Source organism: Rutilus rutilus (assembly GCF_951802725.1).
Source record: "Rutilus rutilus genome assembly, chromosome: 6".
NCBI classification, from domain to species: domain Eukaryota; kingdom Metazoa; phylum Chordata; class Actinopteri; order Cypriniformes; family Leuciscidae; genus Rutilus; species Rutilus rutilus.
The window spans coordinates 23,209,278-23,227,883 of NC_140214.1; the positions used below are offsets into that span (position 1 = coordinate 23,209,278).

At 38.0% G+C, this 18,606-nt stretch overlaps 1 protein-coding gene across 2 annotated transcripts; it reads left to right on the forward strand.

Annotated features, from left to right (window-relative positions):
* Positions 1–664: 664 nt before the first annotated feature.
* On the forward strand, positions 665–18,223 carry ctdsplb (CTD (carboxy-terminal domain, RNA polymerase II, polypeptide A) small phosphatase-like b). Of its 2 annotated transcripts, XM_084411297.1 has the most exons (8): positions 791–1,388; positions 6,259–6,419; positions 6,665–6,697; positions 8,277–8,378; positions 10,674–10,730; positions 12,248–12,340; positions 13,160–13,345; positions 15,983–18,223. In XM_084411297.1, the coding sequence occupies exons 1-8, from the start codon at positions 1,313–1,315 to the stop codon at positions 16,106–16,108; spliced, it is 834 nt and encodes a 277-aa protein (XP_084267423.1). In that variant the 5' UTR covers positions 791–1,312; the 3' UTR covers positions 16,109–18,223. The 2 variants fall into 2 exon arrangements, with proteins under 2 accessions (XP_084267424.1, XP_084267423.1); XM_084411298.1 differs by lacking the exon at positions 6,665–6,697 and having other exon boundaries at positions 665–1,388.
* The last annotated feature ends 383 nt before the right edge of the window (positions 18,224–18,606 follow it).

Consider the following 18,606-nt stretch of genomic DNA (forward strand, 5'->3'; position numbering starts at 1 on the left):
GTTAATCAGTTTAGGGTTACATATTATAAAAAGTAATATAGCTATAATTCAAAACAAAATGCATTGGTTAACATGGAAATGCTTGACAGTTTCATTTATTTGTGTTAATATGGGTGTCAAAATTAAATAAAGACCAGATTGTTTGTTGTTGCCTATGTGGTTTTTTTTGTGTGTGTTTTTTTTTTTTTTTTTTTTTGACATAATGGAGACTGAAGAGACGAATAAAATAAAAACTTTGAAAGGGGCAGAAAAAGATGTTAGCGATATATTACAACGTGCAACAATAATTTTGAGCAGCAGAGTGCGCACAGGGAAAGGCAAGCCCTTTACTATTTAAACCTCAGAAATATTTCCCACTTCATAATACAGGCACAAGCACAATTTTGTTTTACTCTGTTGTACAGGTGTGATTCCCATTTACATTCTATATCCATTTCTTTACTGTAAATGACAGATGTTCATTTCTTCGCATATTGAAGCTGCTCAATACATAAGAAACAACAATAGGAAGAAATCAAAACAATCATTATTGTGAGCTATAGCCTACTTCTCTAAACTTAACTCTCACTATTATTCTTCATTCTAAGGATCACGAAGCAAACCAGACCAAGTGTTCGTGTGTTTTATTTGGACTTTTTAGTGTTAGTTCCATAGTTGAGTCAGTGTTGATCAGTCGACTTTGTGAGGACTCCAGTCCTGTCATTGGGCGGATTGCGCGCTCCCCGGCCGTGCTTTTATTTTTAATATGAGGGAGGGGGTTCCCAGAAAATACCTCCTCCTGCCGTTCCTCAGCTCTAACTCGTGAACATCAAACACACACCGTCTCCATATTGGAAGCAGAGATCAGAAAACACGGGAAAACATGAAGAGGCAGTTTTTGACGCTCGCTTAAGCGCACAGATGTCGCGCCGTTCTCCGCTATAGCTCCGGGAGTTTAAACGCGAGCGTTCAGACATCGCGCGGGTCAGTTATTCAGCCCAGAATCGGAGATTCATGGTCAGCTCGCTAACGCTATCTTATTTTAGCAATTCAGCCTCCATTTACTTATTAGCCATTTGGCGCTGGCGCAGTTGGTTTTTGTAATGCGTATCCGCACGGGCTGATTGATCAAATGTGTGTCCGCGACGCGTATTTTAATGCAACAAAACGCAAAGATTAGTGGTCGGGTGCAGTCCGTTCGCCCACGCTAGCCTGAGCGACAGCAGTCTGCTGGCTGGCTGGAGATCTGCCATTAACTCGACTAGCTGTTAGCACAACCTGAAACACGGACACGGCCAGAACTCGCTGGAAAAGGAGCTAACATCTCGTTTCCATGGACAACACGTCCATAATAACGCAGGTTACGAACCCTAAGGAGGAGGAGATACTCTCGTCAAATGCTGAGAAAGGTGAGAGGTGTTTTTGTGCGTTGAAGTTGGTCGCTGTTGCGCGTTTTGTTAGCTTTACCCACCATTTTAAACGAGCGGGCTGCGAGCCTGCGTCCGCGGACAATAATAATTTCATTCTTGTTTAGACCAACATAGACGAGGATATAGTGTTTTTTGCGGTATTTTTTTATATGCTTTCATATGACAACGTGTTACATTTAATGCAAAATAATCACCGAATGTGTTTATATAATTGAGTCGCCGTAAAGGCGCAATGTAAGCTGCTAAAGAGCGAAAGTTTTGGCACTGTAAGCGTTGGTTGCCCGTAATGTGGATGGAGACCAACGTAAACATGTTTCTTTCTGTCACGGGGCAAGACTTGCATAAGTTGAGTGCTTTAAAGGGCACATGTTTTATTTAAGAAGCGGCGGACTTTTGACTTGTTGTTCTTTCAGTCAAGTCAGCAGGAATTAAGTAGGCTAGATATGTTATTTAGTTGCCTAGTACAATTTTGTTTTACAAAACAGGCAAGTCAGTTTTGTGATGGCGCTGTTTAGGTCAGGATGCGAACAAACATTTTACGTGCCAAAAAGCACATTTTTAGTTTTTAAGGCAAGACACCACTGATGAATTGGGTACATAATAACTTGTTGATTAAACCCAGCATCATACAACCATAGTAGATTAAGTACGGTACATTAAGACTGTTTTGCACAAGTTTTCTGAAATGTTGTTTAAATATGCAAATTAGGCATTATTAAATAAGAAATTCCAGAAAAGATATCGGAACCTTGGATAAAAGTTTTTTGTTTGTTTTTTTGTCGACACATTTAAGTTAAACATTTTTACTGAGGGGATTTTGGATTTCTCTTTTTATTACTCCAAAAATCAGGAAAAATAGCTGAAAAAGTAAATCAAGTGATCAAGAACAAACTCAACTGTGAAAACCTTTAGAATATAAGAATAAAACTTTAAAGTTTGGTGTATGTGCGTGGAGGTTTCTGGCTCAGTGCAGGAGAAAAGCTCATTTTGAGAAGACAGTCTTTAAAGATATGTATTGTAATTGAAATCTACAGGCGCAAATAGATAATGTGTAATAAACACTTTATTACTTTTTTGAATGTTTTCTTTTCACCAGTCTTGATGTTTTATGAACATGTTACATGTTATGAAAACAAAATAGCCCAAAATCTAAAAATTAAACAGTGCATGAAAAATGCAGATGGTGTCTTGCCTTACCAGGGATATTTCCCCAAAAAAAGAAAATTCTGTCATTCCAAACCCGTAAGACTTTGTTCATCTTAAGAACATAAATGAAGATCTCTTTGAAATCTGAGAGCTTTCTGTCCCTCCATTGACAGCTAAGCAACTACCACTTTGACGCTTCAAAAAGTTCATAAAGAGATCGTAAAACTAATCCATATGAATTGAGCGATTTATTCCAAATTTTCTGAAGAGACTTAATCGGTTCATATGATGAACAGATTGAATTTAAACTTTTATTCACATTGATCGGCAAACATAAACAAAAGCTCAACCAAACTTGCTTGACGCACGAGAACAAACCTCATTGGTTCCTTGAGGAAGCTCAAACATGCTGCATAACACACAATAAATTTACATCATTGGTTCTTGCAGCTCAAACTGGCTGCCTAACATCAGAATGAACCTCATTGTTTCTTACACGTCAAGCGAACATGCTTGAGCTTCCGTTTACCACAACTGATGTATGTTTACGAATGTTTATATGTGAATAAAAGCCTAAATTCAATCAGTTCATCATATAAAACAATCATGTCTCTTCGGGAAATTTGGACTAAACCGCTCAATTCATATGGATTAGTTTTACAATCTCTTTATGAACTTTTTGAAGCATCAAAGTGGTAGTTGCTTAGCTGTCAATGGAGAGTAAGCTCTCAGATTTCATTAAAAATGTTTTTGTTCTCAAGATAAATGAAAGTCTTACTGGTTTGGAACGATATGAGGGTGAGTGATTGACAGAAATATTTTTTTGGGGGGGGGGGAAATATCCCTTTAGATAAAATACATGTTACAGTGTTTGCAGGGCTGCTCATCTGAGGATGTCCGGCTCTGTGACAGCAGGCATTTGGATGGAGCACTTCCAGAGCTTTACCTTTGACCTCTGGGTGGCTGAGTGGAGAAGCTCTTCAACAGCTGCCCTCTCAAAACAGCACAGAATAAAGTTAAACAATCTAAAATGGTCCTTGCGCTTTTGATGACATGTTAGGCAACACTTAAATGCCTTTTGTGACTCGCATATACTGCCTTGATCTCATCCAGACCAGAGTTCCCTCTTCAAAGCCATTAATGATTCTTTCCAACATGTAGATTAGTATTAAACCAGAAGTAATTAAAGTCAGTAGTAATTACAGGTTTTTTTTAAGGCAGCTGCTTGAGCTCTGATGGCATCTGATAGTCTGCCGCAGTGATCAATGTCTTTGGCCCGTTGCCTGACAGGGATCTTTTTTGCATTCTGCCCACAATTATGTAAAACATCCTGTACTTTACTGCATTTTATTCTTTTACTTGTTTGGAGTGCATATGGCAATAGTTTATATAACTTTGTTCATTGGATGCTTTGCAGTCAAATTTTTGCTCTTTAGATGTGGTAAAGGCATTTAAATAAATCTAAGCTTACAGACAGATGCACATTTATGATTTTTTTTTTTGTTGTGGCATTGCAAAGACACTCTCATTGTGACAGGCTACTCAGTTGATCTAAATATCATGTGTTTTTTACACCTCTTCTTACCATGATGCTTAGCGAGTGAAGACAAGCTATTGTCCTCCCACTTATGAAAAATGATGCAATGCATGATTAGAAGCTGCTTTCTTAATCAAAACTATTGAAAGTCTACTTAAAGTGCTGTTGCTGTAAAAATCAGCCGGATCTTTCCAGTTTGTACTTTGTGATGCAATTTAATGCAATTCAAAAATGTTAGTGTAATGTATTGCATAGGTTCTTGTATTTTGCGGTGAAAAAGCTTGAGATGTTCAGCAGCTGAACCTTTGAGATGGTGGCTAAAGGGGCGGGAGAGGAATGCACGGTTCTCATTGGCTGGTTGTTTTCTTAGCCCCTCCTCCGCTGCTGCTGCCCTCCTCTCTTCTTCCCTCTCTCCCTCAAATATTCCCCCTCGTCTGTGCCTCTGAAGTCATCAGTGAAGCTTCAGGAACGAGGGAAAATAGCCTCTGTCCCTTAAAATGGTGCTGGAGGCGGCAGCCAATGAGTGGAGGGACTAGGGTTTAGGAGCCTAAAGGGGACGGGGTGGGGTTTGTAAGCGAGTGGGGTCTAGTTTCTTTTTTTTTTTCTGCTTGTCACTATTTTTAAAGGGCCCTTTACTTGCTGGTGACCTCAGTGTTAACATTCAGAGCCTCCGCTGTGGCGCTGGAATGAAGGAAGATTATTATTAGTGTGTGTGTGTGTGAATGAGGAGAGGAGAACTGCTAGGCGCTTTGACGTCGCCTCATTATGTGCAGTGTATTGGTGTAAAGCCTGTCCTTAATCATTTGTAATAGTCTGGACTTTTAATTAAAGATGCCATCATGTGACATCCTGACTGGGAGAAAGCCATTTCCCTAAAGGGTGTCAGGCATTCCCACCACCAAGTGTCCCAAATGAGTGTTATTGAACTTTATATGCCATGTATCATCCACCTTTTTCCTAACGAGCCTATTTCGTTTTAGTTTATTGGTGGCACTTCCGGTTTGGGGAAGTTCAGCGTAAAAAAAGCGCTAATAATATATATATAATAATAATAATAATAATATATATATATATATATATATATATATTTTTTTTTTTTATTATTTTTTTTTTTTTTACCTTTGTATTCCACTTAACAGTATTAAAAAGGACAACATATACTGCGCTTTTGTGGTCTGCTGCTCTCCCAATTTAATTAACGTTATATCCCTAGAATAATTCACTGGAATGCACTGAGAATCTCTTGTTTTTCTCTTTTTCCAGGTTTGTTTTCACACAGACGCTTTAAATTGTCTTCCCTTTTCACTTTTAATCCCTATAACCAGTGTTTACTCGAATGTTTCTAAAGCAGGTAGATATAATAATTATTGTCTGTCACAATGATGGAAATCACTGTATAATCACTTAATGTTCCAACTTGTAGTTAATTAACTATTTTGATTAAGGCAATGTGTTGCATTATACAGACATGTAACACATATTACTACAGTGATATTTAACACGTCCGTTATATTCCTGTGAAAAGAATTAGGGGTTATTCATGGTCTGTGGTAGTAATTTGTTAATGCTTTTACACTTTTAAATGTTCTTTTAATGTTCGATGGTTGCAGGTTGAGTAGAATAATGTCATCTCATTGCACCCAGTTTTGAAAATGCTTATTTCGTTCATAGAGCGAACCTTTCGCTGATCGGTTACAGTTTAACGGAAGTTACTCCCATAATACAGGCAAAGGATTATGGGGCGTAGGAAAAGTGGATGCGTTTCACTGATTGAAATGAACATTAAACATATAAATATATATAAACATGTATAAACTCATAAACATTAAAACATTAATTTATAACTTCTGACCCTTGCCGTTCTGTATAATCTTTATTAAATGTATATAGCCACAAGTATGTATTATTATGTAGAAGTAAGTTTTAGAGTTATAACTATTAATTACTTTTTACTGTATTTTTAATCTAATAATCCAGCTTTGCAGAGCTTGGTGAGAAAAAAAAAAAAAAAAAAAAAATTCTTTCTAACCCCAAACTTCTGAACGCTAGCTGTTGTGTATATATATATATGTATGTATGTATGTGTGTATATATATGTGTGTCACTAAAAATATCATGCATCCTTGGTAAATTTCGGTAAATGTTCTCTGTCTGTTCTTTTTGTAGTTTCGCTGTCTAACAGCAGCCTGAAGAAGAAGAGGACTCGCAGCATCTTCAGCTCGTTGTTCTGCTGCCTGAGGAGTTACGATGCCGAGCCGCCCACCACCCCCAACAACAACAGCAGTCCTCTGCCGCCACCTGTGGAGGAGAACGGAGCTCCACCAAAGGTGAGACTGCCCACACATCCTCTTTATAACGGGAGCGATTACAGAAGATCAGATGCGTATCGATCCAGAGACTCTCGCCGTCATGTGTGTTTTCCTCATGTTAAATAGAAGTAATCACAACTCTCTCTCTTTTTTTATCTGTGCAGACTGTATCACATGTGTCTTAATTATAGTCCATTTGTCTTGTGGTTCAGCACCTCATTTCCTCTCCTGTTTGTTTCCTCTGTCTTCATCTCATGTCCCAGTGTGACCAGGTTGAGGTCATCCCTATCCCCAGTGTATGTATGACTCCACTCCACTCTGTGTCGTCTGTCTGTGTGCTCTGCATGCCGCATGAGCGTCTCACCACTGTACTCTCAAATCGTCTTTTTCAAGCGGTTCTGTGGACAGTGATGCACTTTGCCTGATTGATGCTTTCATACACCGTATATTACTACTACTGTGGCGACTGGAAAGCTTAATGTTTTTCCACACAATTATTGGCTAAGGCATTTAGCAACATGTGTTGACACTGCCCCCTCTCCCCTCCAGCTGTTTAACTATTGGGAGTATGACTACTTCTGATTTGATAATGCAAGTGTTTATTTCACTTGTTCTAGTCTGTTAAATTGACCAAAATCACCAATTGAATGTTTTTCTTCTGCTGGTCAGTCAAGCTGCCATGCCAATATTTTCACTGGCCTATTTTTAGCAATGCATTTTTTATATTTGCTAGAAATAATTCGATTTTTCGTTAATGTTTAGTTTCGTTTTCACAGTTTTTTCACGAGCTGGAAATTTTACAGCTATAATCTATCGCCATACATTCATATAATATTTTTGTTGACTATGGCATGCGAAGCCAATGTGATGCCTTGAGGACTTAGAAGAGATTTTGTTGATTTCTCAAAAAATACTTTTATGTTATCCAGCTAGATAATCTATCTTGGAGAAAGATCAGCGGAATGTACAAGAACAGTGTAGAGTACATCACAAAAAACCCAAGCATTTAAGTTTGCAAGGCATACAAATTTAAATGTACTTTAAATGTACACTACCATTCAGAAGTTTGGGGTTATTATGATTATTAATCTCAATGGTAGGCTGTCCTGATGGGAAGATCAGATCTCATGATCAATCCCTTAATGATTTTGCCATAAGGTTTTTAGAAGTAATGATCACACAATCCCCCAGTGAAGCTTCTGCTGATGATTTGCTGTACTGTTGTTTGTGTACTGAACAGGAACTCGCGACCAGTCGAACTGTAAGTGTTCTGGTGTCTTTGTGTTCATTCAGCAGTTCGGACCAAGATCATGACTGCACTCCAGCGGTTCCTCCTAAGCTTGATTCATCCCATTAAACAGACAGGGATTTAGATTAGATAGACTCGACAGCATACTGGCTCACGCTATAACAAAATTGCCTCTGCTTGAATTAAGACGGTGCAGCTTGGATTAGAGAACTGGATCAAGAGAGGGACCCATTCACCCGCAGCATATAAATAAAGTGATGGGATTTCATACAGACAGCCAGTGTTGTAGTCACTCTCGCACTCTAACCTTACCCATCCTGCATCTCTGATTAATGTGTGAAAAACCTTTTAATCTCCACACACAGCCATAATCCTTTCCACTTCCGTTTGGAAAGCGCTGGGTTGTTACAGCATGCGCGTCATCTGTGCAGCTCAGGAAACACACTTCCTAAAATGCCTGAAGCTTTCCCTTACAATTCCCAGAGGAAATGTGTAGATGGTTCGGGATCGTGCTTCTTTCTGCTCATTTTGCTTAATAACAGTCTAACACGTCGCGGCTAAAACTCTCGGCTAAAAATCTGCTCCATGTTGATCATGCTAACTCACTCTGTTTTGCATTTCCACAGCCTCCAGAGAAGTACCTCCTGCCTGAGGTTAACATAAATGACTATGGGAAGAAGTGTGTGGTAATAGACTTGGATGAGACTCTGGTGCACAGCTCGTTTAAGGTAATTCATTAATTATTGCCTGTAGAAACTAGCCCAGAACCTTTTCAGGTATACAGTTCAGTATACAATAGGCTACAGATTGTTTCAAAGCAGCTGTACAGCGATAACAGGAAATTGATGCGTTTCGGCTGTTGTTCAGCTGAAGTCAGTTCCGTGTTGATTCAGTTCCGTTGTAAAGATCATCAATTATTAAATTAGTTTATTTCATCTATAAAGCTGCAAAAAATTATGTCATCGTCTTAGTTCAGTTCTCATTCAACAGTGTCAGGTATTTTTCCAGAGAAAGGCAACCAGGAATGGGTCACAAATGCAATGAAACTGTGACTTCTCTCAGTATTTTGCTCAGTGACGGTGACCCACGGTGACCTATTTGCGTCAGAGATATATATGCATGCGGGCTGAGCTTCCTGTGATGCTTGGTGACGGACCAGTCAGGGCTCATTTGTCTCTGCTGCTAGAAGGAGAGTAGAAGAGAAACTTGAGCTTTTTATCATCTTGATCTGTTTGTTTAACCCTATAAAGCATACTGTATCATATTTGATACGCTAAATTCTAAATTCTTTGCTGAAAAACCTGTTGTGCATAATCTACTACAGGTCTTCTCTCCTCTGATTGATGAGCTCATACATTTTTAGCAAGTAAAATGCCTTTTAGTTTAATTTTAAATCCCCCTTTTGGTACACTTGTCTCTTTGGTGTGAAATCTATAATGACTTTTATAAACAAAACGTAAGAATGTTTATATTGTCTGTCATATTTCAAGATATGAAGCAAAAAAAATGTATTTAGAAAAATCATGCTAAAATCTGAGTATATAATATACTCAAACGTATTAGACGTTTGAAGAAAATGTATCTACGTCAGTCATTGTATTGCCAAAATTAAAGCTACAGAGCTTTGATCATAAAACTAAGCATTTAATTATAATTTTAATAAGAGATTATTTCATGTTTGTAGTATGTTAAACTGCCTTAAAGATCTCATTAATTTACAGTACATTACAAGCTATCATCATTTCACTCTTTTGGGAATGAATTCTGCAAAAAATTGCAGATTTTTGCTCAGTTTGGGCTTCTAAAAAAAGAAAAAACCTTGAAGTGTAAGCTTCATATTTTCCTCTAAAAATGAAAGCCTGATGTATCAAATATGATACTCAACAAAAACGCATACAAGCTTTTTTCAAAACCTTTTGTTATTTCATATGTCAGACTGTACAGGGTTAAGTTGTCTGTGATTTCAGTCATGCTTGTAAGGACAAATGTGTGAGGTCTTCTTCACACCTGATTAGTATTGTTTTTAACTTGAAAGGTTTGTATTGAAAGAGCACAGTTTGTTGTCACTGCACTTTCAGTGCGCTCATGCAAATTATAAGTAAATGGAGCTTATCACACATCAGTAACCTCTGATTGCTGTCATCTTGTTTATCAGTTGTTAGTTTATTGCTGTTTAATGTTTTGAGATAGTTGAAGTGACAAATAAGCTCACTTGATTTATTATTTAAAAAAAGACAACGCATGAAAGAGAACAAATTCACATTTGTTCATTTAACTATTTTTTAAGCTGATATTTGGAGTTATTTAAAGGGATAGTTCACCCAAAAATGAAAATTACCCCATGATTTACTCACCCTCAAGCCATCCTAGGTGTTTATGACATTCTTCTTTCAGACGAATACAATCAGAGTTATATTCAAAAATGTCCTGGCTCTGCCAAGCTTTATAATGGCAGCGAATGGCCGTTTATGTTTTAAAGTCCATCAAAGCGCATCCATCCATGATAAAAGTCCTCCACGAGGCTCAGGGGGTTTAATAAAGGCCTTCTGAAGTGAAGCGATGTGTTCATGTAAGAAAATGATCCATATTTAAAACTTAATCAACTAAAATAACTAGCTTCCGGCAGACGGCCTGCACAAGTCGACTTAACGCCAAAAGAGTAACACTTGACAATGTATGCCGTAGGATGTAAATCGATGCGATTTAAAAGCAAAAAGATTTAGGTTTTTAAAAGCAATATTTGAAAGATGGATTTTTTAAGGTAGAGAAGGAGAAAACGAATAACTCTGGCAATAGCCACATTAAATAAAAACATATTTGAAGCTTCTTGAGCCAGTGCATGACATAATACAAAACATGAGTATTTAATAAGATTCATGCCTACTGCCTGAAAGGCTTTTCAGGTATTTCAGAAAACGTGTGAAATAAAATTTTGGGTGGGCTTAGTTGGATTACTTCTTTTACATTTGTTTCCATCTGAAGCTGGGTCATAACACTGTTTTGCATTTGTTTCTCTCTCATAGCCTATTAGCAATGCTGATTTCATCGTCCCAGTGGAGATAGATGGCACGGTGCATCAGGTACAGAATTGATGGACATGCACAGGTTTCAGATTACACTCTAGTGTGTTCTATAGCAATTATGAAGACATTTACGGGTTTTATGTCCGTGTCAACTTCATTGGATGGAGTGGTGAACATGGCTGAGTGGCTGTTCCCTTGTTCAAGTAATCCAGGATAGGCTGTCTGTCCTGGGAGGCCTATTCATGATTACTTGCACTAGGTGGCAGCCGTTTGTCATCCTGGAGCTGATGCAAATCATTTGTGCTTGATTTGTGTTCCTCAGTGTTTTGAAGAACGAGAACATGACTTTTGGATATATTATGTTATTATATTTAGATAATTTTTTATTTTCTAAATATTTTACTATTATTATAATAGGTTTTATATATTATAAAGATCATTTATTATTTAAAAATAATAATTTACATAGCTCTATGTATCATTATATTAGATATTATATTATATAATATTATATTGTTTCATAAAGATTATTATATGTATTATGAAAATGTATTATTTTAATTTACTTAAATTGCTCTATCACAATTGCATCAAATTGTATTATTTTTTATATTATATTACATGTTAAAGACTTCATTATTATATGGATTATGAACATTTATTATCATTTAAATTGACTTAAATGGCTCTGTTAATGACAATATTGGTCTATATACGTAATATATTGTATTATATTGTTTTATAAAGATTTTATTATTATTATTATTATTATTATACATTACAATACATGTATAGAGTGCAACAGTGGCCGTCCACTTTTGCAGCTGTGTTGGTTACGGAAGTATTTTTTCCATTCATTTTTCCCATAGGGATTACATTTTTTTATTTTTTAAAGCATTATAAGCCATGATCCAAGCCAACCAGCTATGAGGTGAATCATAGCGTTACCAACTTTACGTTGGTATACTTTAAAAATACTTCAAAAATATTTGAAAATCAGATAAAAATATGGTACAAGACTGTGTACTTACAGGCTTTACTGAGGGAAAGAACTACAATCCCATGAAGCATTGCGAACAGCATAATCAAATAAAAAATGATCAAGAAATATAAATGTTGATTATATCTATAGAAACAATATATTTTAAGCTTATTGCTAAATATATATTTACATACAATAATTTTGAGAGCATAGGGAGACTGACTCGATTACTTCATTCGCAGTGCCTCATGGGAGTAGGCGGAGCTAAAAAGCTCTTTTGGAGGGGGTTTGGTTATTTCAGCATCATGGCTAATGTAGTTCTTCACCAGGAATTCCGCTGTTAAACACTGTCATTTTAAAAAATAAGTTGAAATAATGCGGGCTTCAACAGAGGTGTGTACCGTTGATTAATAACCTCAAAGCTCAAAGTAGGGCTGTCTAAAAAGGTTTCCAAGTTATCATTAAAAATCTATTTCCCTATGAAGAAAATGAATGGAGTTTTTACTTCCGGAACTCGACTGTTGAACTCTATTATGAGCACTTATTATCATTCAAATGGACTTAAATGGCTCACAATATCTCCTCTCCGTAGGTGTATGTGCTCAAAAGGCCTCACGTTGACGAGTTCCTGCAGAAAATGGGCGAGCTGTTTGAATGTGTGCTTTTCACAGCCAGTCTAGCCAAGGTTTGTCCACCACACTGTGACACCAACAACAAACATGTCAAAAGACTCAGCAGTCAGTCAGCATCTCATTACTGTCATAGTGCACAAAACCTCACTGGCTGAAACAGTCTGAATGTTAGTTAAGGGAGAAAGTACTGTGATAAATCACCAAGCAGGGCTCTGGCAGGTATAAGGTCTGTTGGGTGGGTGTTGATTCATACCTGCTCTGCTAATATCTGACCCCCCCTCTCTGTCTCTGTGTGGCCTGCGTTTGTTTTAGCCGCTAATGCATGGGTAAGTGTCTCTATGGCAACTGTGACTCTTCCAAAATGCGTGCCATGTACCAGTAGTTGCAGTCGCTGCTGCCTTCACCTTTAAAAAGCTCACATTGTTTGAGGTTGGCCGCTTTTACGATATGCTGTGAAGTTTCATTTGTCACCGTATCTGTAGCTAATGTCTCTGTGTTTTGTTCTTCTCATTCCTGTAAGTGACACATTAGCTGTATGCGGCCCACTGTAGTTTAGATCACGTGTCTTGGTTGCTTCCATGTCTGTTATATCGAGGACGCAACGGCTCATTCGCTTTAGTAGCATGTATCTGACTATGGTTTTGTAGGTTTCCTTACAGTCCTCTTTGTAGACGTTTTCATTTGCATAGACATGGAAATAGTGTTAAGTTGCCCTAGCAGCTTGTGTTTTCTCTGTTTTATATTTATATTTGTTTGCAGGGAGCAACTGGACAATTCCACAGTGACTCTGCCGTTTAATCAGTGCATGAGCTTCTGGAAAAAAACACCCCTTTAACTTGTCTAAGTGTCTGTTGTGTCTGTGTGTGCTTCAGTATGCCGACCCGGTGGCTGACCTGCTGGACCAGTGGGGGGTGTTTCGGGCGCGACTCTTCCGGGAATCCTGCGTTTTCCACAGAGGGAACTATGTCAAAGACCTTAGTCGGCTCGGGAGAGAGCTCAGGAACGTCATCATTGTGGACAACTCTCCTGCTTCCTACATTTTCCATCCTGAAAATGCTGTGAGTTTTGATTGCTGATGAAACTCCTAAGTAGTTTGGTTACTTAAGGCCTCATTATACTTCTGCGTCGGACATACGCCGGAGCCTATACGCCGTAGGCAACGTGTTGGTTTTAATTTATACTTCTGTGTCGTTGTCCGCGTTGACGCGCACCTGGGGAGCATGAAACCCCGAGGGAGGGGTTCTGGCAGACCAATCACAGCGCTTGTGTCCGCGTAGAATTGACGCGTTGTTACATTTTTGGAGAGGTGCACGTCAGGGTACGCCGAAGGGTACGCGCGCTAAACACAGCCTACGACGTAGCTACGGCGGCAGTTCGACGCAGAAGTATAAAACAGGCTTTATGGACTTCTTTATTAGGGTTGAGGACAGAGTTGCGTTAAAAAAAAAACAATGGCATTCAGTTTGATTCCTGAACGATTGTCTCTGAATCGTTTTTTTTTTTAGCAAATCACAATTATACAGCACAGCCAAAGTAGTCTGACTCCCAAATGATTATTTTTAGTGAATCAAAGTCATTCAGCTTACAACTTACTGTTATGTTGTTCTTTAGGCTTGTGAGACTTGGTTCATAAGGTTGAACTGGTTGTCTATATGACCATGTGTAGTTAAAGCTACACTGTACATTTTTGTGGGATAAAAAAAATTAATCTTCCAAACCATGTCTTTTACAAAATCTAAGTAATTATTAAAGGATTAGTAAGAGATATCCGGACGGATTTCTTACATTGCATGCATATGTCATTCGCCTGTGAATCTCACGTCATATCAATTACACAGACAAACTTAGCTCCAGCTGTGGCTACTGTGAAGCTGAAAGTCACCGAAAAATTGTCCATGTATCAAAATAGCAAACCTTTGGGGAAATCACCAGTTGTTAAAAGAAAGAATTGGTAAATTCCTTATGATTCCAATCCCTGTTCTTTTGTAATTCTCTTAGTACCTTCCTCAGTTTTAGCAACAATTTACACTCTGTCCTAAACTGGTGCAACAAGATTCTGGCAACATTAATATTATTTGTTTTATTTATTTATTATTATTTTGGACTGAGAATGAATACACAGTTGTGTATATTATCCAAGATTTTGGACCAGTGACATTTCATAACACGGATGACAGGATTATCACTTGTATCATCTGGTTATAACACAATTGAGCTTTTCACACCGTGCTTAACCTCTGGTTATCGTCGTACTGAATACAGCTTTTAACCCCGGGTAAAGGATCGTTTTACACTTGTAATTTAAAAGGGGGGTTAGCACCGATTTTTACCCGGGGTTATGAAACCCTGCTCTGGGTGTTACTGTTAACTCCACATCGTTTCGAACTATACAAGTTTGGCACCGCAGTGCGGTCTTAGAATGTTACAACTAGATGCTTAGCAACTGACGACCAATCACGTGCCTCATATGTGCTTTGGGTAGTCATGGAAACACTACGCAATGTATATAAACTAGGGATGGGCGATACCATTTATTTTGTTTCGATACGATACCTCTAAACTGAACGTTTACATTTTTAAATTTCTTAAATTATTGAATGACTAAGAGTAAAATGGGTAATGATACCCACTTAACATTATATTTGAAAGGCATTTTAACATTCAATACGCCTTAATTGGAACTTATTAGAATATATATTTTCTTTACACATGGTTAAAATGTTTACTTGTAGTGGTAACCATGGAAATATACAAAATATTATAGGCCTAGTTGAACTATGATCACTGTAATGAACTGTATGATCACTGACAGGCTGTTGCACCCATAAAATGCTTTTTATTTTTATTCTGACAGTGTATGTTTTATATTAAAATTAGTTACAGAATAGAACATCAGTATGACCTTTTAACATTGAATTTAAAACAATTTAGTTGCACAGACTATGTAGGCTACAATTTCAATTTGTTTGTGAAATAACTCAAACATGTTTTTCTGTCTTCTGTTAAGCATTGTTCTGGGCTGTGTTTCCCAAAAGCATCAATGGTTTCTTGTGATACTTTTGGGAAACGCAGCCCTGTTTGAATGCCGGTAGTGTGTGAACGTTCTCTGTGATTGATTGGTTCTGACTTGCAGCATTTGCGTGTGTTCAGATGAGCAGGAAAATAGTTAAACTATACAATTATTCACTAACATGTTATTCATCCAATTGAATGCATATTGTATGCATTACATTTCTTGTCAAATAAACATAATAACGTATCTATTTTTATTTGTGTATTGATACTTTCGATACTCGACGTCAGTATCGATATTGATACTTCATATCGATAAGCCCATCCCTTATATAAACAGTAATTTTTGCGTATGATAGGAAAAATGGCAAACGGCGATGTAGGGCAGGTCAGGTAACATTGACACCGCAAATATGCAAAAAGTACTTCAACCCGGGGTTTATGAATGTGCAGCGTGAAACAGCAGCTTTTGAATCCACATTCAATATCTTAACTGTTAATATAAATAAAAGTTAATATCTTAACTGTTAACCCCGGGTATAATATGAGCAGTTTTAAACTTGAATAAAGATAACCCAGGATTCCGTTAACCCAGGGTTTAGAACGATCCAGGGTTAACCGTTTCAAATGTGAAAAGCTCTAATGTCAGGTTCTAATTGTGTTTGTGTGTGTATCTTGTGAAGGTTCCCGTGCAGTCGTGGTTTGATGACATGACTGACACGGAGCTCCTGGACCTGCTGCCTTTCTTTGAGGGACTGAGCAAAGAGGAGGACGTGTACGGGGTGCTACAGAACCTGAGGGGCAGGTAGCAGCCTGACGAGGGGCCAGTGGAGAGCCCATCCCAGCTCCTCTCTCCTCTCTCCTCTCTGCTCCAGCCTGCAGTCCTCACCTCACCGAGAACACCCACGCCCCCCAACCAGGACACGCACACAGTGACATGAACAGACTTTTTACATTTAGTGGACACTCAAATATTTCTCTTTTGAAAAGTGCTTATGATAAACCAAAAAAAATCAACTTTTTCTTTCCTTTTTTGAAATGGAAATTTTCAAGTCATAACCATTCTCTGAGGTGTTGCTATGCAGGTAGAAATCCGTAGGGTTAAAGGACTGTGGGGTTTTCTCTCCGACCCAACAAAGTGCCTTTTTTGAATGTCATTTTTATGGGGGAAATTAACATTTTGTACATGACATTTCCAGAGAAACCTAATCTTTACAAGAATTATATGCTTTAAAACGGAGGCAGGTCAGTCTCTTTTTATAAAAGCACTGTTAAAGAGGCCAGAGATTTTTAATTATGTAAAGCTGGGTACACGTCACCATCTTCGTTCTTCTTGTGCTCCTTTTATTTTCAATTTTGCTTTAGCTTGTGCCATTTATATAGACTGATACTATTATCTAGACTTGTATATGTTTAGTTTGTTTTCTAAGAGCAAAGGAATGCATTTGCACTTGTTAGGTTCCTAGTCTCGTATACCGCGGCCTCTTTTGCCAACTCTAAGGAGCAACAATCTTAAACCCAAGATTGTATCGTGCCAATCACTAAAAGTTTGTCTCGCAATCCGATGCTGAAGCACGTTCTGTTTTCAGCAAACAAGCCAGATGCTAATATTGGTGCTGGAGACAAATGTTTGGATATTTCAAAAATTGTTTGCCCAGTCGACATGGAATTATAGTCGCTAAATGCCTTTTGGTGAAGTAGCATAGACACTGCAGTTGTTCCCCCCTGGTTGTATTAGTAAGGAGATGTGTCCTTTATGGAAGCCAGGATGCACAATTGCAAATGTATCCCTTTTATCATTTTTAATTATTTTTGTTCATCCGGTCATTGTGAATTGGTACAGGTCCATCATCTTTATATATTTTTTTAATTAGTTTCAACTTGTTTTAAACCATACCCTGCTGCTGCTACCACTGTACACTACACTACAAAAGACCTCCCTGTAGGTACGACCAGTACCAGCCCAGGGACTAGAGCGCTGTGCAGCTTGTGCCAGAGCATCATCCATGGGCGGAACGGACGCGTTTTTAGTCGCAGTCGGTCCTTAAAGGGTTTGCTCTCGTCCTGTTGCAGCGCAGCCCTCCTGTAGAGCTAAACGGAGGCCTTTTCTCCTGATGAGATCGTGGCTTTGAGAAGTTTCAGAAGTGTTCGGCGCAAGCTGTGCAGACTCTGCATCACCGCAGTGCCTAAGATGAGAGGAGCAGCTGAACAGGCAATAACCTCTCTCTCTTTCTCTCTCTGCCCAGAGTCCGCCACGTCACAGTTCAGTCCTGTTTGTTGTTTTTTTCCTCCGTCTTTCTTCGTCTACCTCTCTGCATCTCTCTTCATCCTGTTCCGCGGCAGGCGACTGAAAGCAATCCATTCTCACTTTTATGGTCTTCTGTCAGTATTTGAGATGTATGCTGTTTTCTGCTTGTTGACGTGCTCTACAGCCTCTCCTTCAATCATGGTTGCTGAAGATCTTCTAGCTGCCTGGATAATTTGGCTTGTTAATTTTGTTCTAGCTTTATATCTAATCGTTAAACACAATACTTTTCACATTTGTGAACGTCACCTTTTTTAAATATGATCTCCAGGTGATCTGACAGCGTTGAAACACTATTGGTTTTGCTCACGGTTTTTATTTACTTTTGTTCTCAATGTGTTTTTCACTTCTAAACTGTCAGGTGCTGTTTTTAATACACTTTGTTTTCATGATATCACGTCAATGTTTTAAGTCGGCACATCTAATTAAATTATGCCTTATTTTCTTTGATGTTTTTCAGTAAGCCATACAGACACGATTTACTCTAGGCTTGAAATCAGTTTGGAGAGGCTGTACAGTGCTGGTGTTTGGAGTATATTTCAAGTTGAATTCATGATTGTTGCAAGTTTTCTTCCGGACTCTGACATGTTATATTAAAGCACCTTTTTAAAAAAAACAACCCACAATGCCTTCTTTATATTGCTGTGAACTAAAGGTCCAGTATCCTCAGATCTTTCCATTTCTTCTAAATAAATGTCACCTCTTGAATGGTGTCTCTTAGCATATCTTAAGAGATTGAAATATTTTTGTGTAGTTTTAATTTTTAAAGAATCAGCATGCAAGAAATCGCTTGTGCTTACTTGGGGTAATGATTATAAACAAAAAATATATTATAAAAAAAATAGTTTTTCATCTTCAACAAAACTTTGTCCTAATGTCTTCCATTAGTAGGTTAAAAAAAATCTTAATTTGAAAAATTGAATTAATTTCAACAATTGCAATAATATTACTATGACGAGTTGAGGGAAAGTTGAATTTAAAAATTAACATGAACTTCAAAAT